Genomic DNA, 22,609 nt, shown 5'->3' with positions numbered 1-22,609 from the left:
CGAACTATTTTAGTCTAACTTTCGATCAATCGTTTAAAAATACGCCGTTATTGTTTATTATTAGAAATCGATGTGCATATTATCAGAACGTTCTGGTCAAAATTCGAAAATTGAAAGCGCCGATATACTTTTCCTCTATAAGAATATCGAAATTCAAAAAGGCCACAAAAATTTTCTCCGCCTCCATAATAAACACGAGGGGATTGTTTGCGAAGATTTCGCCGAATCGGCCTCCAAAAACGGAATATCTCGAATCTTCAGGGGCCGAAATAGAAAAGAGCAAAAGAGACGAAACTTTAGACCAGAGAGAGACAGCTTCGAGACCACTTCTCTCTCTCCCTCTCTTCGATTTCTCTGCGCCTCTCTCTCTCTCTCTGTGCGCGAACCGGTCCACGTTCGATTCTTCCATGGAAGCAGCATGTGAAGCGTATCTGCTCCCGTAGCTAAGCGGAGCTAGCGGAAGCGAATCGGTTGCGCGGAACATCAGGCGGCGGAGCAATGTTCGGAGCCCCCTCCAAGCTCGGCCGCGCCGGCGGCGGCGGCGGCGGCGGCGCCGGCCGGGGCGGCGGCGGGGGAGCGGGGGCGGGGCGAAGCGGTTCCCCGCGCCGCAGCCCTCGCACCGACCCCCGGGCGGCGCGCCGGGGGGCCGGCAATCCCTGCCGGGCCCCGCCGGGCAGCGGAATCGCGGTCCCGCTGGCCCTAATTCGGGCCAGGCCGCCGTGGAGGAGTCGTTCAACCTCGTCTCCGGCAAGAACCCGCTCACCTTCGCGATGATCATCCGGCTCGTGCCGGATTTGGTGGAGGAAATCAGGCGCGCGGAAGCTCAGGGCGGTAACGCGAGGATCAAGTTCGATGCCAACCCGCATAATCCATTGGGCAATGTGAGCTTGCTTCTCCGTTGAGTTTGATGAGAGCTTAGTTACGATTTGCAGTTGCCTTCTTTTGATTTTGAATTTGAAGACTGTCGTTAGGCTTGAGGGATACGTGCTTGTCGGCTTTCTGATTGAGGCGTAGCTTGATTTTTCTGAATTTGGAGGCATTCTATGGATGGTTGTGATTGCGGTTGATTTGTGGTTTATGTTCATAAATCTGTGTTTGGCAATTAATTGGGCATGACCAAAAATCGTGTTGAACGGTGTCTGATGAGGTTTCTGGCAGACTTGCTTCTTGTTTTACTTTCTTGATGTATTTTTAATAGTCGTGCCGTTGGTGATTTGATTTGAGGAGCACATTTTGTCCCTCACAGTCTATAATCTGCGTATAGGTCAATTAGCTTGTGGAGGAAACATGTCCGAATGAATGGAGGACTGTTATGCGACTTTTTTGACGACCGGTTTTTTTTAAGGTTCTGTCTCCAGGTCTTGTTAAGGTCCTCAGATTTGTAGTGTCGTTTTGTTCATCACTCGAATGATAACAGTGATAGCCCCATGTTGCAACCACAATTGGATAGCTTTAATCTGTGGCTGTGTGCCTTGTGATGCCATTTATCCATGTACACAATCAGAGCTTAGAAACAATACCAAGTATGGAATGGCCCCATGTTAGTTTCATAGGGTAGTTTTGACTTTCTTACAGGGTAGAGCGGCCCCCTCTTGATTAGATCAGGTGATCAGCTTTATAGTCAGTTCCATTCCTTGAGTTGAGACTTTGAGAATTCGAGGCAAATCCTTATTCATGCCAGAGATGCTTCAATTCTTTTCCCTTAATGAAAATAGGCCAGCATCATCTGTCAACAGAATGAGATGGTTGGGCTCATGGTACTTCTCTGCTTTTCTGGGACCTTTACATCTATTATCGTTCATCGTTTTACATTTCTAATTGATATTTTCATTTGTTTATGCTCTCTAAAGTTTCACATTTCATCAGGTCATTGATGTGGGAGGTAAGGAGTTCAGATTTACATGGTCACGGGAGTTTGGTGACCTTTGTGACATATATGAAGAAAGGCAGAGTGGTGAAGATGGAAATGGTCTGCTTGTTGAATCTGGTTCTGCCTGGCGCAAGTTGAATGTGCAGCGGGTCTTGGATGAGTCAACTAAGAACCATGTGAAGATGCGGTCAGAAGAAGCTGAACGAAAGCTTAAATCACGAAAGTATGTCCATGAGTGTGAAGACGTCTTTAAATTGTTGACATTTTTTAGGTGTTCATACATACAAACATGAAAACATGCATCAATGGAGATGTTCACATCTTAATTTGTGATTTCACAATATTTAGTATTGCTGAAATTGGTTGTGCAAGTTTTTTGGTTGGTCGGTTATTGATGAGGAAGGACATTAGCCTGATTTAAACTATTATTGGAATCCTTTCACACATAATGCTTTTGACTGGTGCATGGCAAATGAAGAAAACGACGAGCATGTTAATTGCTGTCCGAATTTCCGTGCTACTGTCCTCACTTTTCTTGTAGAACATATTTAGTGTGATTCCTGATTGCTAGTTTCTATGTTAATAATGCTTTCTTATAACCATGAGCTTTTGCAAGTTGGGTGTTATCTTGGCAGTTTCATTGATTCTCTTTCCAGTCATCCTTGAAAAACATACTTTTCTGAACTGTGAACCTCGCTATTGATCATGGCATTGCCACCTCTGATGGCATTATCTTTTGGTCGAGAATGCATTTTCATTCGATAGTACCCTGTATTTGCATTAATATGTTCTGAGGTTATAAAGTTTAATTGTACATCAAGAAGTATGCTTCTTTTCCTTGGTTCTCAGTTATTCTGGTATTCATGTTTGGCGATACTTCCACAGTATAAGATTGGCTCGATTCTCTATTGACTCTGCTACTGGTGACAGGGCTATTATCCTTGAACCTGGAAACCCGTCTATGAAGAGTCAAATAAAGCAATTAGCTGCTGTCGAGGGTAAGCTTTTTCACTAAAGACATCATATTACTTTCATGTAGTGTTTCTTATTGCTAGGCTAAAGCTTCTAGACTATTGATTTTGCACATTGGTCACTTCATAATGACGTGAGATCTCTTTCACTTTCAATGGTGCACACATGTCAATATTCAGGAGAGTTTTAAGGATGAGAGCTGCTCTAACTTTTGTAGATGAACTTGCATGTACTTAGCAATTTAAGGGTTGTCAGATTGATTAGAACTTAAGTATATGATGCTGTTGAGTCGTCATCTTATTTTACCAACACTTGTTGGGTTTTAGTATGGTATAAGAAAGCTGGTAATTTGTTTTGCATTATTTTGCCCGAGTCTCCTTATTGTAGTTTCCTCAGATTTGACTGAACGCTGCTCATATTTTTCTGTGCATATCATGTACTAAAATTAAGCCTGATAATATTCCTCATGCTCTGCTTCCAGTTAACCCACGAAGGATGGCTTTCATGCAAAAGAAAGAGCCACCATTCAAGAAGCAGAAAGTTGGTCCATCTAGTGGTGAGTGCGGTTATGAGAATGGTTCTTTCAGTCCACAATCTCAAACCTGATATACATGGATTTATTCCATATCCATGATTAGCCTTTTTCTCTAGCATCTCCTTTTCATGATTATTAGGACATTTAACCCACATCTATTTAACTATTGCCCCAGTTCCTGTTGGCGGCCCTCCTAAATCTGCCTTTAAATCAACTATTTCTATGCCTTCGAAAACTGCTGCAAAGGGTAGAAGTTCATCCTCACCTCTACCATCTCCACCTGACCAATCTGGTGCTTCAACATCTCCATCTGGAGCTGCTAGCATTTCTAAGAAAAATGTGGGTTTGGGAGATACTGTGGAAGCTGAATTGATGAAAAGAGATATTATTGACACGTGTGAGAGGAATCCAAGCAAGGTTGCAAGGGCAGCGGAGGAAAGACCAGCTCGTAGTTCTAACTTCAGTGAGAGGCCTATGGATTTGCAGAGCATGTTAATCAGTTTGCTCAAGGAGAATCCTAAGGGGATGAGCCTGAAAGTAAGTGCACAGTGAAAATCTGTTAATTATATTTACTCAAGGAATGAGCCTGAAAGTATTCTTATTTGTGGTAGATAAGATGTTATAAGACCTCCATAGCTTGGATTAACTTATTTCAAATTGCATGCTTCAAGACATCTTAGTTGATGAGCATAGGTTCCAAGATTCATTCTCATTACAATGTAACTTGTATCTTGCAGGCCTTAGAAAAGGCAGTTGGAGATGCAATTCCAAACTTTGGAAAGAAGATAGACCCTATTATGAAGAAAGTATGTGCTTAGACACTTGGATAATCTTGTCCGGCACATGTGGCAATCTAATCTCCTTTTCCTCTTTTCCCTTCAGATTGCAACTTTTCAAGCTCCAGGACGATACTTGCTGAAGCCTGGAGTTGATATAGATAGCTTCAAGGGGCCTTCACCTGGAAATGGAAGGTATTGAGTACATGTCGATATAGAACAATATTTTGTTGGGTACTTTATAAGTTTGAATTTTGCTTCATCTAGATTTCTCCTGTGAAGATTCTCTACGTTAGAAATGTTTCAGGAATTCAGGGACCATTGTGCAAAGTTTGTTCGTTTAATTATCAGTTATGATCCGTCAATTAGTTGCTGAATAGTAGGGCTTGATTTTTCAGATCTAAAATTTACATTTACAAACTAGACTAGCATCAAGAGGAGTATCGTTTTTTAATTTTTATATACTCAGTAAAAAACAATTGAGGGCTCTGAAATTTCAAAGGCAAGGGAATTGATTTGGATACATTATACATAGTGGTAAGTCCTTTTACATAACATTCAAGTAATCATATCTGTAATGCACATCTTGGTTTGCCAGCTCTCCTGAGGACATTTACAAGCAGAGATCAGCTGCTGACGAAGATTTGGATCAAACATCTGTACCAGAGCCTACTCTTATTGAGAAAGTTCAACCAGGTCAAGGACTTGCAGGATCGAATTCTGCTGTGGAAGATGGACTAATTGATTCAGAAGCAGTAGATATAGAGCAGAATTCACCTGACATTTTTGGTGATAAGAAGAATTCTGACCATAGTGAAGGGCGGGCTGGCAGTTCTAGTGACAGTGGGAGTGACAGTGACAGTGAAAGCGGTAGCAGTGACAGTAGAAGTGACAGTGGAAGTCCTAGCGGCAGCAGGAGCAGGAGCAGGAGCAGGAGCAGGAGCCGGAGTAGAAGCCCTGTTGGTAGTGGGAGTGGAAGTAGCAGTGACAGTGAGAGTGATGCTACCTCCAACAGTAAGGAAGGGTCTGATGAGGATGTAGACATCATGACAAGTGATGATGACAAAGAACCCAAGCACAACTTTCAAGCGTTGGAACCCGTGCTATCCTCTTTACCCCACGAAGATAGGGCTGGGCAGGATGAATTTGGTGACAAACAGGAGGAACATAATTCTAATGTACTTTACAGACAGAAAGATTTGCCTAATGATGGCCAGGACATTGAAACAGATGTGAATGAAGAACGTGGAGAACTCGTGGGAGATGTAAATCGCATTTCACCTAATCAGAAGGAGCTTCTAGACAGACAGAATTTTATTGGAAGTTTGTTTGATGAAAGAGAAGCGATGTTCGAGGGCAGCTTTAGACGCGAACAGTCAGGCAGCTCTGACAGGATTGCCCATAGATCTAGAAGGGGAAATAATCTGCAGCACTCTGATGTCAAACGGGATCGAGTCAAAAGGTCAAAAGTGGGAGGGTTGGCTCAACCTTCAAGTCCTGGGGGCAACTTTCCTCAGCATATGAGCCCTCCAATTTTATCCCCTGGTAGGCCAACAGACGATCCGTTCAAGAGCCCTGTCCCCATTGATGGAACTGACAGGGATTTGATGGCCAATCCTGGCTTTCAAAAGGCACCGAGCCAGACATTTCCTGGAAAATCCACTTTGCATTCACAGCAAACAGGACGCAGGTCATCTGATCAAGGTCTTCGTGGATCGACCCACAATACTCCAAGAAGACCCAACAAACGTTCTGAGAGCTTGGACCACGATCAAAGGTTCTCGGATAAGAGTTCCACCGTGCAAGAAGGGCTTACATTGCAAAAAGATAAATCTGGTAAAGATGCTCATTCTGAAGGTTTCACTCCCGAGAAGGTGTCAAAAGGTATGAAGGATGGTCTAAGTGGAGGCAAACATTCTTTGTCCGCTGGCTCTCTACATGGTGAGACAATAGGAAAGCCAAAGGACATTGAACAGAATTTAAAGTTGCACACAGGATCCTTTGGCAAGGATCCTGGTAGAAGTTTTAGCGACAGATCCTCTCCAGCTAATGTAAGAGGTGCCACGCTCCAAAGGGAGCTTTCAGACTTGGAGTTGGGTGAATTGCGTGAACCAGTGCCAGAGGAGGCACCTGTGAAGAAGCAATTTGAGAGGAAAGGTTCGTTTAAGCAGCCTGAAACCAAATCGACCAATTTAGATAGCTGGAAAACAGACTTAGGTAGAGGAAAACCTCCTGGAATGTCATCTGCAGACTCGGGAAAGCTATCTCCGTCCAATTCAAGTGCCAGAATGTCAAAAAGTTCTGAGGGCTTCTCCAGGAAAAGATCCCGAGATGATGAATTGGCAACATTCATCCCACAAGTTTCACAATCTCAGTTGCAACAGCCCTCAAAGATAGATCATGCAGAAATTGCTGTACCATTGAGTAAAGCGTCGGATGTAAGCAAACCCAGAAGGAATGAAACGGGAGAAAGCCAAGGTACTGTTTTAGAAGAATTTGGAAAAAGTCAAAAAGTAGCATCAGCTAATGGGTCGCAACAGCCTGATAAAAAAAAGGGGCAAGTTTCTCACTTATCAAGAGAAAGTAAAATACAAGCATCCAATACAGTGGGAAGCATGATGAATGGACAGAAGGACGTCATTTCAGCTCATAATGGTGGCCAGAAAAGGAGAGAATCGTCTTCTGATGAAAGTAGTTGTTCTTACTCAAAGTATGAGAAGGATGAACCGGAGCTCAAGGGGCAAATAAAAGATTACGCTCAGTAAGTTTCTGTTTTAGTACTTTGACAAGTTTTTCTTTTCCCTTTTCTTTTTGCCAAATGTTGATTATTCGTATCCTCCCATAAAGAATTGGACTTATTATTTGGTAATTAACTCAAGTTTTTGCCTTATGTTAGGTACAAAGAATATGTGGAGGAGTTTCGTGACAAATATGATAGTTATTGTTCGTTAAACAAGATACTGGAGAACTACAGGTGTTTTGATAAATCCTGTTCATACTTGTGTACTGTTTTCCGATTTCTTTTGCTCACTTACCTTATAAGAAAACCTAATACCTGTTTCATGTAGGAATGAGTTCCAGAAAATGGGAAAGGACCTTGAGTTTGCGAGAGGGAGGGAGATGGAGAGATACAATAACATTTTGGCACAGTTGAAGGATTCCTACCGGCGATGTGGAGCGGTATGATCTGATCTGGCTTTCATGTTGATTTTGGCACTTGATCTTTTGTCTTCACTGCCAAGAAATACTGTCTTCTCTTTGCTGTGATTTACTCTTTTCATTGTAACCACCTTAATTTATTTGTTCTGTGATTGTTCTTCACTTTGACTTGGTAAACAGTTTCGTGGTTGTTGAATGATGTCATTTTGGCTTGCATCGCCTTGTAAATTCAAACAATGCTAGTGCCTGAGCTTCCAACATCCAACTTCATTACGTGACTTGGGGCATGATCATACATATAAAATCAGCATGTAATGGGTGAATTCTGGAATTGCTGGTCTATGAATGATGTTTTGGCCTTGTGGCAGCTGTCCTCTTCGTGTTTGAGTTATGATTTACTTAATACTTTCTCTTCTCTTTCTATTCTTTAGCTAATCTCTTCTCATGCATGTGCCAAAGTTTGTAAGATTGTTTTTTTTATGTTGTATGGATTCGTAGGAGCATAGAGGAAAATATACTATTTCTCCACTATATTACATTGTTTTTGTGATTTCATCATTTTTAACTCACATTGTCTTCACCTGCAGCGACACAAGAGGCTAAAGAAAATATTTATTGTGCTTCATGAAGAACTGAAGGTGATATTTTCATAACATTAGAAACTTAAGTTCATGACGCTAGTGAAAGCCTTCTCTAGTCACGCACATTTGGTTTGTCATTGTGAAATGGATTATGTTGGTTACTCTTTTCTTTGGAATCTTGCAGCACCTTAAGGAGATGATTAAAGATTTTGCAAGCGCATACTCTAAAGAATGAAAACGTCCGATAATGCCTATTGCCTTCTCTCGTGTCAGAAATTCACAGACTCCTTTCTCGACGCACTTTGTCAGCCATCAAATTATGCGCATTTGGTGAGAGATTTGTGACATCAGTGGCTCCTGCATATACCTGATACTGAGATCCATCTGCCTTGCATCTCGGGAGGAATTTTTCTTTGGCTGGGATAGAATCTTCTCCCAGTGCCAATTCTATTTGGGGGAGATAGGAGGTGGATCGACTTCACAATTTTGCATTCGGCACTTCAAGTGGCGAGGTTGACTTGAAGGAAGGCTGTAGCTGAAACTAGCTTGCACACACATGTAAAGGTTGAATCTGCTCCACCCCCCTCTCGGCCAAAGCTCTGTTGTTGGTTCTCCCATCATTGTGCATAAACTAGATTCTCAAATTTATTGTATCACCAATTTTGTTAGGCAGTTGTTTTCGCCTTCTCTTCCTCTTCGCTGCCATAGGTAAGGGGAAGAACGGAATTGTAATTAATTTTTTTGTTGATATATACATGTAAAATGATTTATTCAGTTCCAATTTTCTCTGTGATCTTGCTGGCCTAGTCAATATATGAGTAGGAGATTGAAGAAGTCCGGTTGCCTTGAGATTCGTCTCAATGATTGTGAGATCAGTGTATGTTGTCCTTTTCTTTTTCTGCTGTTATTTGGTCTCGAACCTAGCTCGTCGCTCCCCACCCCCACACCGGACACTCCTAATGGGCCGATGCATAGTGGTGTTATCTTTTGACGCCATTGTTGGCGTAGGCCGATGACGCACCGGGTGTTCAAGGAATAGCAATTCCAACTGCCAAACAAGGTAAGGCCATCTTACTTCTCCAGAACAAGCTCCTTAGTTCTACACACTGGGCTATTTTGGGTTGCCACTCATGTGAAACCAGCAAAAGAACTTTAGTCCAAGAGCCATTTCATCACGAGAACCAAACCATCTCAATGGGTCTTTAGCTGTTTTTGCTTTATTGCTGCAGGATACTTCAAATTCTATTCTTGCTCTATTCTCCCTGGTGCACCAAATGACCCTGCAGAAATGACCCTGCAGTTCCGCATTTCCGGTGTCATGATATTTGATCAATTTGTCATCTGATTACCATTGCGTGCTTCGACTGTTGGCAAAATATGGGGCAATCATAATGGTGATGGTCCTCCTTGCATGCTTGAATCATTTCGGGTTTCATCACATTTTCCAGCTTAGAACATTGCTTTCTGGGGTCAGCACTGTTGAATTTCCTCATCCTTTTAATCTGGTCAGCTTTACAATATATGTTTTAATTGGTCAACATCCTTTTTAGGACATGCAGATAAAGATTCGGCACCATCAAGTAGGCCTCTGCTCGTTTTGCAACAAAAGTAACTGCAGAAAAAGCTATTTTTCTCTTCTTCTTTTTTTCCAAGTAAATAGAGATATACACTTTTGCCCCCGTGAAATATATTCCTATATTCCGACCCAAAAAAAAATATTTCCTATATTATGTTTATCCATAGAAATTTAATTTGCGCCTCGTCATCCCTTTGTCTCAAATTCTTATTACCATTTTATTCCGTTCTTGAATTTTCTTTTATAGGCGAAAAAAGCCCGAGGAGGGACCACCAGGGCCGCTTTCTTTCTTTCTTCTTTTTTTTTTTTTTCGTGTCATGTCCTTCGATAGGATCACGAATCGCTTGGCCAGGCCAAATGGCATGGAAACCAATTCGGACGGACCTCGGTGAAAATGGGCATTTAGTTCGGAATTCTGAAACAATTTGCTCTCTCGGATCTCACTCGATCCAATTTGGATCGAAACTTATGAAGCGATTTACATGCTAAATCACAATAGGTTGCGACAAGTAGTTAGGCCCGTGTCCCCCAGTGTCGTTCACGTCCGACGATTGATCGCCTCTAGTCTTTAGCTTTAGTTCACCGTACCATTATAAGTCGAGTACTTCATAAGTAACTGCCGTCTTGTCTTTTGTTTAGATTGAGGTAAAAAGAAACAGGAGTCCCCCAAAACCAAAAACCAAAGAAAAAAAAAAAAAGAAGAAAAGAAGAAGGAGAAGAAGGAGAAGAAAGCAAGCAGCGTCTCTCTCTCTCTCTCTCTCTCTCTATCTCCGCTCGCTTCTGGTTCTGCTTCCATAATTGCCCGCCGGAGAATCGGGAGCCGGAATCCAATCGGCACTCCTTCTCCCCGCCGCCGGTCGCGTGACGGAGGAAGCTCCCCACACCCCACCACCCCCCGACGACGGCTGGAGGGAGACGAGACGGGGCGGAGGAATTTCCGAGCTGACACACTGCTGGCTGCGGCGGTTGCGACTTAGGGCTGCTGTGACGCCAGTCCCGGAGGTACCCGATTGGTGTGGGGGCCTCGCGTTCCTCTCTCTAGCTTTTGTGCTGCCCTGCTTCGCGGGACGCTCGAGAATTGCGCCAGGTGATGTTTCGAAGTGCGCTGCGTTCTTCTTTTTTCCTTTTTCGTTTGTTTGTGTCGCTGTGTTCGGGTTTTGCGAGCTGTGCGGATAGTGCTTGCGGGGGGAGTGGTGATTGTTTGCTTCTGACGAGTTTGAAGTTCTGAGGGCGTGGAAATTGACGTGAATTTTGGGTTTTTGGGGAGCCGGTGTTGGTGATGAATTTGGAACTTGATATCGTGAAATTTACCATCTTGACTGCTGCGTAGATGGGTATGCGTTTCTTGTGACCTGTAAAGGCGGCGAATTTAAGCTGCTTGTGTTACGAGGAGTAGCTTCGTAGCTGGTTCGATGTTCGGGGTTGATTGGTGGACCTAAAAGTGGCCCTTGGTAGGCTCGAGAAGATGGCGGTGGCGCGTTCTGGGGGCCATGAGATTTTGAGTTGAGCAGGGAATGTTTCCTTTTGAATGTGCATTTGTTTGGTAGTTGTTTTCTTGTGAAGGTGCTGGCTTGTTTTGGGGCATATATCTTTGAGTAGCTTCTGTAGTCTTTTCTTTCTCAATAGGTAATGGCACTTCGTTGGAAATAAAACGTGGTACGTATGAGTATCGAAGAAGTATGATGAGCATAGGAAAAGGTATAGAGGTGCCATGCAAAGTAATGCACCTCAGGTCCTCACGTTCTGGTATATATCATCATCTTATTCGATGAGTGAGGATATGGCAGATTGGAAAGGAACATGATGAGATCACATGTTGTGCTTTTCTGTGCTGATGTGTGAGCTTGTGGTGGTTGATATTGTGATGCTTTTATCAAATTTATCTTCTCAACTATAAACATTGGCTTTTGGTGCAGATAGTTGGTTGGACCAGCAGCAAAATAATCGGGATTGTGAAAAGACGGTCATGCTGAATGTTGCTTCCATTCGGTGGATCAGGGATGAATTCCACGATGGATGACATTAACTTGATTCAGCAGGCACAAAGGCATCGCCTGGTGGTTAGACAGCTTGGTGAAGAGATTGATCTGGAAATTGGGCCTGGGGACGACGACCCTTCATTTGGTAACTCCACTCTAATCGGCGGCCCGCCGCGAGAACCTTCTTCAGAGGAGCCTGATGACACTAAGCAGATGGTGATGGTTTCTCAACTTCCTAGTGATGATCAGGATATGTCAAGGACACAGCCTGTGAAAAGGAAGAAGAAGGTTGTAAAAAGATGGAGAGAGGAATGGGCTGATACATACAAGTGGGCATATGTTGATGTAAAGGAGGGGACGCCTAGGATATTTTGCTCTGTCTGTAAAGAGTATGGTCGGAAGCATAGACGGAATCCTTATGGGAACGAAGGTAGTCGAAATATGCAAATGAGTGCACTTGAAGAACATAATAACAGTCTACTACACAAGGAGGCTCTTCGGCTGCAGATGGCCTCGAAGGATAAGATAGTTGCTGATAAGCCTGTTTATGTGAAAGGTTGGTCTCATATTTCGAAGTAACTTTTTCCTTGCTTTTGCTTGGTCAGCCTAGGGATTTCCCAAGATATGGAGGGTCAAACTATGGTTTATTATGTACCTTTTTATGTTGGATCTTGCGTATTTTCCTCCTGCGGTAACATTGAGTGTCTGGGGTTCTTCGGACACCCGACTAATTGTGTATTATCATCTGTGTGAGCCTTCGAATTGTTAATTTTAAAACATGTCAGATACTGTTGCACGTAGGTTGAAAAATCGTTTTCTTGGAATATCAATATCATTTTGATTTACACCTATGCTTTGATTAACATTTTGTGAAGAACCTTCGAGAGAGGTTTTTTCAGACTATTTGGAACATCAATAGTAACTCTAAGTCTAAGAATTCAAATTTATCTGGAACAGTTGTCACATATAAATAAGCTAGATGAAATGTCGTGAAAAACTAATTTCATTCGAAAGTCGATGCTCTCATTAGCTGCGGCCAATGTGGTTGCGCTATTCTCCTTCTGTAGAACTTGAACATGCTCATTATGATTAGATAATCTCATGTTAGGATGCTAAAATAACAACAAGAACAGCGAGTCAGCGACAATGGTAACAGCAAAGCCTTATCCTCATAAGTGGGTTGATTATCGTCATTTTTATTCGGTTTTGATTCCAAATCTTTTCTGGTTGTCTCCCTCTGCAGATTTTTTAAGTCTTCCCGTCACTTTTGACCTAGTTTCCATACCATAATCACTCTTCGGTCTTAATTAAATAAGTTATCTTGTCCGTTACCGTTTGCATTTGACAGCAAGTAGGACATCTCGTGTGACATTATGCAGCCGTTCATCTTAATGTGCCTATTGCCTAGTGTTAGAGTTCTAATGTTGTTTGTTACAACTGTATAGTTTTTTTCACCGTTGTATATAACATTTTGTCATTTTTTTCGCTTCGTTGCATTACTCATGAATTTGTGCTTTCGTATAGCTTTCTTTTTCTTACAATTACATGGCTTGGTCAGAGCTTTTTCTTACCCTTCATTTCATATGTAACTGGTTATTCTTGGGAATGGAAGCCCTCATGTCAAAAACCGCTGGATCAATTGTTGAAGCTGCGTTAAAAAGAGATCCACATGAGCTTGAATTCATACAGACGGTTCAAGAGGCGGTGCATGCCTTGGAGAGAGTCATTGCGAAAAATGCTCAGTAAGTTGTCCTGAGGATGAAGTACTTCCTTTCTCCAGCATTTGCAGGAAGATGATGCACTGTTAAGGTTTATTTGTAGATCTGATGAAGTTGCTATTTTATCTTTCAGCTACGTCAACATCATGGAGCGCCTGCTAGAACCCGAGAGAACAATTATCTTTCGAGTTCCATGGGCAGACGATAGGGGCGAGACACATGTCAATCGGGGTTACAGGGTACAATTTAACCAGGCACTCGGTCCCTGTAGGGGTGGTATCCGTTTCCATCCATCAATGAACTTGAGTATATGCAAGTTCCTTGGTTTTGAGCAGGTACTTTTTGCTCCAATTATATGTCTCTGGCCATTTTTGCTTACTTTTCAGATGAAAAATCTTTTTGCATGTGTTTTGTCCTATTAGTTGCATTACGTATGTTTCCATTTGTTGATTCCCAAGGAGGTCAAAACTTTTAGTATGGCCAAGACTGCATGGAGAAGAATGTATATGTTATTGCGAATCCCACTGGATAAAATCTAAGGCATTGATTACAAGAAAAAAGACTAAATCTTGGGAAAATTTAGTTCTTATTTTTTATATGAAGTTCTAATTTTTGCCGGATAGGGTTTTAATAAAGTCTCCTCACTATATTGAGACCTGATACTTCTCTCAATGTCACTCTGTTTTGTGTACAGACTCTGAAAAATGCCCTGTCACCATACAAACTTGGAGGTGCAGCTGGTGGAAGTGATTTTGATCCAAAAGGAAAAAGTGATAATGAGGTAAAGATGCCAGTCTATCATGATGATGTGCATATTAAATATGACAGGATTTCAGGAAGTGCGCCTAATTGTACCAGTGATGGCAGATCATGAGCTTTTGCCAGAGTTTTATGAATGAGATTTATCGGTATTTGGGTCCAGATAAGGTACAACCATGTCCCAAATTTTTTGTGATTTCTTTTCGTTTCTTCAAGTAATTTAATTAAATTCCAGGACCTCCCATCAGAGGAAATGGGTGTGGGAACTCGAGAAATGGGTTTCCTCTTTGGACAGTATCGGCGCATAGCTGGCCATTTTCAGGTACCTCTCAAAATCCTCAATTAGAAAGAGCTGAAATTTAAGAACTTGTTTTGTCTCTTCTTCTTTACTTCCTTCTCCGTTTAGTGATGATTAATAGAGCTGTCCATTTGCGTTCTATTTATGTATCTTACTTATGCAGGGGAGTTTTACAGGACCCAGGATTTTCTGGTCTGGCTCTAGCCTCCGAACTGAAGCTACTGGCTATGGCCTGGTAAAAAGCCATTTATCTCTCCATCATTCTTTGTCTTGACTGTGGATTGATAGAGTGATCATGTATACATTGAACTGTGCATGCTTGTGCAATAAAAGCCGGCTGTTCTGAAATATTGTTTTTGCCTGCTATTTCCTCTACCTGGTATAGCATTTACAATTATGCATTGTTTGGTTCTGTAAATGGTGGAGTTGATGTTTGCATGCTTCTGCAGGTTTTCTTTGCGCAACTCATACTGTCTGACATGAATAAAGAGCTGAAAGGACTGAGGTTACACCTGACTTTGAAATTTTTCTAATAGCTGTACAAGTTATCCAAGCAATCTACTTTATATGATGCTTTTCTCAAAGATAAATGCATATTTTTATCCACTTTTACACATTTGTTTGTTGTATCTCGTGAGGCTTTTGATAGTGTGCACTAGTCTACTCATACTGTTACATGAACATTTCCACTTGGGGATACCTATAGGACAAGATCAAATGAGTTAAGTTTCTTGGGAGCATAGTCTGTTGCCATTAAATCAGTTTAGGCAGGTAGTATCGTTAATGCATTCTACTGAGAAATTGCTTCACAATTTATACCTGCAGAGTGAGGTTATGCTAGATGATCAGGATTCAGTTCCACGATGATGCTTTTTTGTTCGACTCCATCTTCATGTTCCGTCCTCCAAACATCACTTATATGACATTATTTTCATCCAGATGTGCAGTAAGTGGTTCTGGAAAGATTGCAATGCACGTACTGGAGAAGCTTATAGCTTATGGCGCTGTTCCTATAACTGTATCTGGTGATTTTCTTGCCTGACTATTTATGGCCCTGTGGGAGTAATTTTTGTGAGTCGCAACATTTACTAACAAAAGACTTCACACAGATTCAAAGGGGTATTTGGTGGATGAGGATGGATTCGACTATATGAAAATATCATTTTTAAGAGATATCAAAGCTCAACAGAGAAGTCTGAGGTGTGCATTTTATTTTGTTTTCCTTTTTTTTTTTTACTTAAGTGTTAATGCTCGAAACCATTCCTCAAGAACTGTCATCTGCAGAGATTATTCGAAGACGTATGCAAGATCCAAATACTATGATGAAGCAAAACCTTGGAATGAAAGGTGTGATATTGCATTCCCTTGTGCTTCTCAAAATGAAATTGAGCAGTCTGATGCCTTTAATTTGGTGACTTCAGGTTGCCGTATATTAGTGGAAGGTAATTATTGCGACTCAACCAATTTTGCCCTTTTAATGTTCCAATTCACCTTCACAGACAATTACCTTTCTTTTGCTGATGCTAGGTTCTAACATGCCTTGTACACCCGATGCTGTGGATGTGCTGAGAAAAGCTAATGTTCTCATCGCTCCTGCAATGGCTGCTGGTGCTGGAGGGGTTAGATTTTATCGTCTCTAACTTGTGCATGATCTGTACACTTTATTGCGTGTATGCAACTCGTGTGGAAATTGGAGTCCAATTAGCTATATGCTTTATTTCGTGCTGGATGGTGCTGGATGATGATCTCATGTCGAGAAAAGTATAGAACTGAAAGTGTCAGAAGAATGCCCCAGAATTAATTCACACTTTCCCTCAATAAAATCTATTCCAGAAACAAATTTACTTTGCAGAATATGTTATGTGTTTTTCAGAAACAGTCAGTGTCTAAGGGCAGAACGAAAGATATGAAGTACTTACATCTTAGAGAATACTACATGCAGATGCAATGGACTTAAATAGTCCATATAGTCGTTTCTCGTAGTGAGATGAGACTCAGTAGTTGTTGTAATGTCTGACCAGTCTGATCTAGAGTTCTATGACCAGGTTAGAGAAAGTGCAGAGCATGAATGGTTGTAAACATGAATATATGGTCGTGAATTGCTTACATAGAGATAAATTCAACAGTTATGCCTGGATATCACATAGATCATGTAGTGATTACCATATTATCACCATTATCAAGCTATTCTTGATAGGACTTTCATGAAGTCAGCTACTTTGTTGGTAAATCTGCTGCTGTCTGTCAGGATAGATAGGGGAGGACGAAGCTGGAACTATGATCTTATTACGTTTTCCTTTGTAAATGTTTCTGATGCTTGTCCCTATTCCGTATATGTGATCAATTTATTAACTTGCTAGCAGGTCGTTGCTGGAGAACTTGAACTGAATCATGAGTGTAACCTGCTGCAGTGGTCCCCTGAGGACTTTGAATCTAAATTACAGGTTAGACTTTGCCGCTTCTTTAAAGCGGCCAGACTTTTTTAAGAAGTTGAAACTTCGGCCAGTAGATGCACCAAATGTGTTTTTCTTTGTTTCCGCCAAAAGAAAATATATGTGCTTATACTCTATATTATATGCATATATCCTATAAATAGATTGTACTTACTTAAAAGTATGTATGTGCTAAGGATAGATTGATTTTATAATATTTTATAGATCTAAGACGGAAGGGCTATGATTTCCTGGAAGTCAATAATCTTTACACTTTGCATTATCATAATTGATCAGACAGCATACGCTGACTGGTGCTCAGGTCAGATTTCATTCCAGAATTAGGATTAGTAGAAAGCCACTACTCTCTCTCCATATATGCGTATCCTGTATCTGTGCTTGAGGAAACGAACACTAATAATGTACTGGGTGATCAAAACTTGGGTGCTCGGTGATTTGATTTTTCGAGCAAAAGCGTTGATTAATCCATTTTTAAATCATTTTTTAAGTTTTTTCCAATGACGTGCTTATTCAAACGTTGTTTTTTGAATGACTCCTAATTGCTTATTTTCATAGCTAAAAACTGAAAAATCATGACCCCTGCTAATTTTCATAGGCTCATCCCTGAAAAATAAGCACTCTTGTAACTAGTAAGGATGTGGGAAGTTCACCGTTCTGTCATCTTCATTGGCAGGAAGCAATGAGACAGATATATCAAAGAGCCCTCAAAGCAGCAACTGATTTTGGTTATCAAAAGGACAATCCAGAGTATGTGCTCTTCAAGAAGAATCCTGTTGTGCCATTTCTGTCTTGTTTCCATGATTCCCCGGAAAATCTGTAGCAATTTGGAATTAGAATCATCTTTTACAGTATTGCTTCTCATTTCCTGACATGTTTTCACCATCCTTGATAGGGCATTGGTACATGGAGCTGTAATCTCCGCTTTCCTGATGATCGCCCAAGCTATGACCGATCAAGGATGTGTATAGTAGAGACACCGAATAATGTACGGAGTTCATCCTTGCTCCTCAGCAACTGGCTCGTTCGTACCTGGACTGGACCCTGCTAATACTCTGGACAACATCGGTTCAGCGGGCACGAAGCTGACGGACATCTCGGCATTCCTGAAAGAATATCGATCGTAATCGTGTCAGAGGAGGCGGGGGGATCAGTGGAAGTCGGTACATCTCTTTGTAACATAAGTGTAGTCTTATACCGGAGACATGGAAAATAGAATTTTGTCCATAATTGATTGGGGACAAGAAGACATGCTTACATGAAAAGTTTTTAGTCGCGATATAAGAAAACGTCCCGATTAATTGCTCAAGTCATCATCGTTTGCTTCCTAAAGATGTGGGCACTGGGCAAAACCTGTGGGGATTCATCATCCTATTTGGTCATGTGAGATGCCGAAAATCAAAGCAAAAGTAGTTTCGATTTCGACGCTTGCAGGAACGATAATCGAGCGTCTTCTTTCGCGCTCATTAGATCTGTTTTTAATGCGTTCTTGTTAGCTAACTCATGTTCATATCTCACGCAGATTGTGTATCTGCCATTATTCCTTTTCCTTTGGTCATAGGCGTAGTCCGCAGTTTGCACTTGAATTACTGGCTTGCTTAGAGTTGAACCGTTTGCAAAATTGTTTCCTTTGCCCCTTGTCCATTCCTTTCGTAATTCGGAGTTACTTATCATATATACACAAGTATAATGGGAAAAGCACCAAAAAAGTTGTAACCCTATAGCAGTTGTATTAATTTTGCTTTAAACATTTTAATTGTGTTAATTCAGTCTTAAACCTTTTAACGATTTGCCAATATAGTTCATTCGACCAATTTTCGGCTGGAAATCGCTTAAATGGATGCTGGCTGTTTTATGTGGCACAACCGACGTGGACAAATTTTCATAATTTTCAATGTCTTTTTTCTAAATTTTTTTTTCTTTCTTTGTTTTTTTTAGAACTCCGAGCTGGTGAGGTCATTGCCCACGGGTTAGGGCATCGGTGATTTGCGGTCAAAATTGGTTAGATGGATTACAATTGCAAATAGTCAAAAGGTTTAGGACTCAATTGATTCAAATGGAAGGTTTAGAACTGAATTAGTACAAGTGCAATATCATCGAGCTTTTAAATAACTCATTTCTTTCGACTCAAAAAAAAAAACTCATTCCGAATCCCACATAGCTGTGAAATGGCACTTCATAATTTCTCCTCGATAGGCTTTTCCATATCGAAAAGTTCAAGGGCTAAATGAAGACGAAGGAAAGAAAGAAACAAAAAAAAAAAAAAAACAAACAAACACCGATTCATCGTCATCAGAGCTAACCGAAAGCTCGTAGACCATGGGTAGTTTAGGAACATCAGCGGGTCAAGGGCACGCCCGTAAATAACGTGAAACCAAGTGGGCTCGGAGGTCTTCGCATAAAAGCCTTTGGAACGAATTAGGGTTTCACTATAAATACTAGTCTCTTCCGCTCTCTCTCTCCCTGCAGCAACACACGAAGATCGAGCTCTCCAGTTCCCTGCGAAACCTCGCGCGCCGACAGGTACGTCGGTTTCGGCATCCCTCGCCTTCCGATGCCCGCCATGGGTTCTAGCTGATTTCGTCTTCGTGAAGTTGCAGAGCCCAGAAGAGAAGACGGAGAGAGAGAGAGAGAGATGGCGACGGTGCCGGGGCAGCTGATCTGGGAGATCGTGAAGAAGAACAACTCGTTCCTGGTGAAGGAGTTCGGGCGGGGGAGCGCCAGCGTCCAGTTCAGCAAGGAGCCCAACAATCTCTTCAACCTCAACTCCTACAAGCACTCCGGTACGGCCTTCGAGCGTTGAGCTGCTGTTTTCGTTGCGACGGCATTCCCCTTTTAGTGCGTGCCGGCGGGTGTGGGGGGAAGGTAGATTGGGAGCGAGAACGATCTAGTTGTGGGGAATTGGGAGCGAGAACGATCTAGTTGTGGGGAAAGTGGAGGCTCGAACGTTTTCTGGGTTCAGTTGTTACTCGATTGAATGTGATGTCCGATGTGGGTGATCGTGAAAGTCGAATGTTTCCGTGAGAAATATCGTTTCTTGTGACGGATGGGACTTAACCCAACTGTGCAGGGGAGTTTTTTCGTTTTGAAAGTTTAGCGCTTCTTAAGTTCTGGTGAATGTGATAAACTTCTTGGAGCTAGTGTGGCTTTTCTCATCGGTTTCGTGACATTTTTCAAAGGTTTCGATTACGCTTGGGGATTTGGAAGTTAAAAGAGTGTTTTTTTGATGGGTGGAGTTCATCGTTTTGTTGTTTTGGTTTCAAGATGTTACTTGTGGACTTACTTTTATTGCGCCTGAGATGTGCTTGCTGATTTTGATCTAAAAGATTTCTTTTTGCATAATAATGTGGATTGAAGCAATCTCTTCTTTTCTTTTCTATTTTTCCAGCAAAAGGATTATTGATGAAGTTTTGTGTAGTTTGCGGTCGTTTGTGAAGTTTTTCAAATATTTTGAAACGTAGGGTGTGTTTGTTTGAGTGAAAGAATTTTCCGGGAATCAGTTTTGTGGACTCTCATGGGTTTGCTTTGTTGGAAATGATAAGTTCGTCGAAAATCATTTACGGTCAAAGAAAAATATGCATGCTAAAAGTTTGGAAAATGAATTCTATAACCTGAAAATGGAAAAAAAAAACATTTTCTTGGAAAATGATTTCATGTGTTGCAATATGATCGACTCTTTTGGTAATCACTTGGTCTCAAAATTTTGTGGAAACCAAACTAAATGCAAACTTGTTTTTGTTGGACAATTTAGGGTTGGCCAACAAGAAGACAGTCACTGTTCAACCAGAGGGTAAGGAGCCATTTGTGTTACTTGCCACTACCAAGACCAATAAGCAGAATAAACCAGCAGCTTTGCTTCACAAGTCTGTCATGAAGAAGGAGTTCCAAAGAATGGCCAAGGCTGTCACCAACCAGGTAAACCAATATTATTTGCGAGTTGCAGGGTAATGGACTTGAAGTCCATATAAAATTCGCATGACAGATTGTTCATGGACTGTTAGCATACTCAGATGGTGTAGAGTATTAACACTGTAATAAAATCCCAAGATCCAAAGTCTTACCATGTCCCCAGTCATGTTAATTATTTTGGCTGTGATGAAGCAGTAACGTGTAAGAAGAACCTTCATTACTTGGTTTCTTCAATGAAATATACTTGTTACGCTTGGCTTCTGAGCTTGAATGTACGAGCTTTGCGTGAATAGCATGTGAGGTTTCATTTCTTTTAGAACACAGTGGACCTTAACATGATAAGCATGTTCAACTATACAAGACAATGATATCGTGTATATGATTTGTATTGATATCTGTTATAGAATAGTGGACATGGAAATTTTTTTTTGATAACTTTTCTCCCTTGGTAAAAATTATCTTTTTTTATATTCTCACTATGTTCTTAGTCATGTTGATAATTCCAGCAGTGATGAAGCATTAATGTGTAAGGAGAACCTTCATTTGGTTTCTTCAAGGAAATATAAGTAACGCTTGGCTTCTGAGCTCAAATGATTGAACTTGTTTGCACAGTTTCACTCCTTTAAGTTATGATATGATTGGTCTCAACATGATCTGTTTAACTCTTGACTCTTCATGTTGGCTAATAAACTGTGTAAGGAGAACCATTATTTGGTTTTTTAGCATACTCGGATGGTGTAGAGTATTTAACACTAATAAAATCCCAAGATGCAAAGTCTTTGTAAAACTTTTTGCCTTTTTTTTTTCACCATGTCCCCAGTCATGTTAGTTATTCTGGCTGTGATGAAGAAGTAACGTGTAAGAAGAACCTTCATTACTTGGTTTCTTCAATGAAATATACTTGTTACGCTTGGCTTCTGAGCTTGAATGTACGAGCTTTGCGTGATTAGCATGTGAGGTTTCTTTTTTATTTTTAGAACACAGTCGACCTTAACATGATAAGCATGGTCAACTATACAATACAATGATATCATGTATATGATTTGTATTGACGTCTGTTATAGAATAGTGGACATGGAAAATTTTCTTTGATAACTTTTCTCCCTTGGTAAAAATTATCTTTGTCAACTCTTTTTTGTTTTCTCACTATGTTCTTAGTCATGTTGGTAATTCTAGCAGTGATGAAGCTTGAATGTGTAAGGAGAATCATTATTTGGTTTCTTTGAGGAAATATAAGTACGCTTGGCTTTTGAGCTCGAATGATTGAACTTGCTTGCATAGTTTAATTTCTTTTAGTTATGATATGGTTGATCTTAACATGATGTTTTTAGGTTTTGACTCTTTCTGTTTATCTCGAATGCTTTATTTCTCAGCTAATAAGCTGATGAATATATAATTTTCTTATGCCTGAAAAGGAAAACATATAGAAGACAATTGTATGTGGATGAGTTGCTTATGCTTGTGTCGGATGTTGTTAGGTCTTAGAAACATTTCTTTATGGAGACATTTTTTTGTCAATACTTCATTGTTGGTTCGTCGCCTGATGAGCATCGTAATATTTCACCTGTGGCAGGTAGGAGATAACTACTACCGCCCTGATCTGAAGAAAGCGGCACTCTCAAGGTTGAGCACTGTGCATAGAAGCCTCAAGGTGGCAAAATCTGGTGTCAAGAAGAGGAACAGGCAGGCTGTTAGGGTCCGTGGCAGGAAGTGAGTTTTGAAACGGAATTAGTCCCTTCTTTTTTGGTTTGGAGTCTTTCAAGAAATGGTTTCTTTTGCTGCCGTTTTTTTCTTGAACTTTTTATGACAATGTATTTTTTATCGAGACATCGTAGACACAGGTTAGCCGAAGAGGAACTTAGTATCTTTGGATGAAAATGCTTTCCTATTTTCCCCTCCCCACAACCACCGATTCGCGTTCCGAGTTGTCATGCCTCATTCTCGTTGTTCAAACTGAGATTTTTCCTGGTTTCAAATGCTCGTCACCACTTGGCTTTAGCTGGGCTGTCTTAAGAAGTTAAATTACC

At 41.1% G+C, this 22,609-nt stretch overlaps 3 protein-coding genes and 4 non-coding genes across 12 annotated transcripts; all 7 read left to right on the top strand.

The window, feature by feature from the left end:
* The first annotated feature begins 565 nt into the window (after nt 1-565).
* LOC115683975 (uncharacterized) lies at nt 566-8,742 on the top strand. Its single transcript, XM_030608642.2, has 12 exons — nt 566-881; nt 1,867-2,093; nt 2,801-2,868; nt 3,324-3,398; nt 3,553-3,914; nt 4,115-4,183; nt 4,260-4,348; nt 4,752-6,914; nt 7,050-7,127; nt 7,222-7,333; nt 7,900-7,950; nt 8,078-8,742. Exons 1-12 carry the CDS (start codon nt 771-773, stop codon nt 8,126-8,128), a joined length of 3,456 nt encoding a protein of 1,151 aa, XP_030464502.1. The 5' UTR covers nt 566-770; the 3' UTR covers nt 8,129-8,742.
* Nucleotides 8,743-10,169: 1,427 nt separating this feature from the next.
* On the top strand, nt 10,170-17,982 carry LOC115683976 (uncharacterized). Of its 4 annotated transcripts, none has more exons than XM_056320432.1 (16): nt 10,170-10,556; nt 11,390-12,004; nt 13,007-13,190; nt 13,300-13,501; nt 13,861-13,947; nt 14,034-14,093; nt 14,161-14,247; nt 14,387-14,458; nt 14,673-14,728; nt 15,163-15,248; nt 15,333-15,423; nt 15,508-15,665; nt 15,751-15,842; nt 16,587-16,667; nt 17,350-17,423; nt 17,569-17,982. In XM_056320432.1, the coding sequence occupies exons 2-16, from the start codon at nt 11,443-11,445 to the stop codon at nt 17,642-17,644; spliced, it is 1,968 nt and encodes a 655-aa protein (XP_056176407.1). In that variant the 5' UTR covers nt 10,170-10,556; nt 11,390-11,442; the 3' UTR covers nt 17,645-17,982. The 4 variants fall into 4 exon arrangements, with proteins under 4 accessions (XP_056176407.1, XP_056176405.1, XP_056176406.1 ...); XM_056320430.1 differs by having other exon boundaries at nt 11,386-12,004; XM_056320431.1 differs by having other exon boundaries at nt 10,170-10,561.
* A 1,105-nt stretch (nt 17,983-19,087) lies between these two features.
* LOC115683981 (60S ribosomal protein L28-2-like) lies at nt 19,088-22,580 on the top strand. Of its 3 annotated transcripts, none has more exons than XM_030608650.2 (4): nt 19,088-19,196; nt 19,268-19,456; nt 20,425-20,588; nt 22,156-22,580. In XM_030608650.2, exons 2-4 carry the CDS (start codon nt 19,309-19,311, stop codon nt 22,294-22,296), a joined length of 453 nt encoding a protein of 150 aa, XP_030464510.1. In that variant the 5' UTR covers nt 19,088-19,196; nt 19,268-19,308; the 3' UTR covers nt 22,297-22,580. The 3 variants fall into 3 exon arrangements, with proteins under 3 accessions (XP_030464510.1, XP_030464511.1, XP_056176433.1); XM_030608651.2 differs by having other exon boundaries at nt 19,128-19,196; nt 19,274-19,456; XM_056320458.1 differs by having other exon boundaries at nt 19,131-19,200; nt 19,284-19,456.
* On the top strand, nt 20,760-20,851 carry LOC115684120 (small nucleolar RNA R24). The gene has a single exon (XR_004006089.1). It is a non-coding gene; the product is annotated as a small nucleolar RNA R24 (small nucleolar RNA).
* On the top strand, nt 21,085-21,171 carry LOC115684122 (small nucleolar RNA R24). Its single transcript, XR_004006091.1, has one exon. It is a non-coding gene; the product is annotated as a small nucleolar RNA R24 (small nucleolar RNA).
* On the top strand, nt 21,417-21,508 carry LOC115684121 (small nucleolar RNA R24). Its single transcript, XR_004006090.1, has one exon. It is a non-coding gene; the product is annotated as a small nucleolar RNA R24 (small nucleolar RNA).
* LOC115684123 (small nucleolar RNA R24) lies at nt 21,755-21,840 on the top strand. Its single transcript, XR_004006092.1, has one exon. It is a non-coding gene; the product is annotated as a small nucleolar RNA R24 (small nucleolar RNA).
* Nucleotides 22,581-22,609: the final 29 nt, after the last annotated feature.

The sequence above is a fragment of the Syzygium oleosum genome, unplaced genomic scaffold (assembly GCF_021117445.2).
Source record: "Syzygium oleosum isolate NSW1041296 unplaced genomic scaffold, Sole_v2.1 Sole_v2.20, whole genome shotgun sequence".
NCBI lineage: Eukaryota > Viridiplantae > Streptophyta > Magnoliopsida > Myrtales > Myrtaceae > Syzygium > Syzygium oleosum.
Note: the sequence above shows the minus strand (reverse complement) of the source record. Positions and strands in the feature narration are given on the sequence as shown.

Excerpts from the sequence above, each read along its gene's own strand:
- LOC115683975 (XM_030608642.2), top strand. The coding sequence starts at position 771 with ATGATCATCCGGCTCGTGCCGGATTTGGTGGAGGAAATCAGGCGCGCG. Across the intron at positions 3,915-4,114 it reads CTAAGGGGATGAGCCTGAAA|GCCTTAGAAAAGGCAGTTGG; the intron begins GTAAGTGCACAG and ends TGTATCTTGCAG. Across the intron at positions 7,128-7,221 it reads AAGATACTGGAGAACTACAG|GAATGAGTTCCAGAAAATGG; the intron begins GTGTTTTGATAA and ends TGTTTCATGTAG.
- LOC115683976 (XM_056320432.1), top strand. The coding sequence starts at position 11,443 with ATGTTGCTTCCATTCGGTGGATCAGGGATGAATTCCACGATGGATGAC. Across the intron at positions 13,948-14,033 it reads AAGGAAAAAGTGATAATGAG|ATCATGAGCTTTTGCCAGAG; the intron begins GTAAAGATGCCA and ends CAGTGATGGCAG. Across the intron at positions 15,843-16,586 it reads TGGCTGCTGGTGCTGGAGGG|GTCGTTGCTGGAGAACTTGA; the intron begins GTTAGATTTTAT and ends ACTTGCTAGCAG.
- LOC115683981 (XM_030608650.2), top strand. The coding sequence starts at position 19,309 with ATGGCGACGGTGCCGGGGCAGCTGATCTGGGAGATCGTGAAGAAGAAC. Across the intron at positions 19,457-20,424 it reads CAACTCCTACAAGCACTCCG|GGTTGGCCAACAAGAAGACA; the intron begins GTACGGCCTTCG and ends TGGACAATTTAG. Across the intron at positions 20,589-22,155 it reads CCAAGGCTGTCACCAACCAG|GTAGGAGATAACTACTACCG; the intron begins GTAAACCAATAT and ends CACCTGTGGCAG.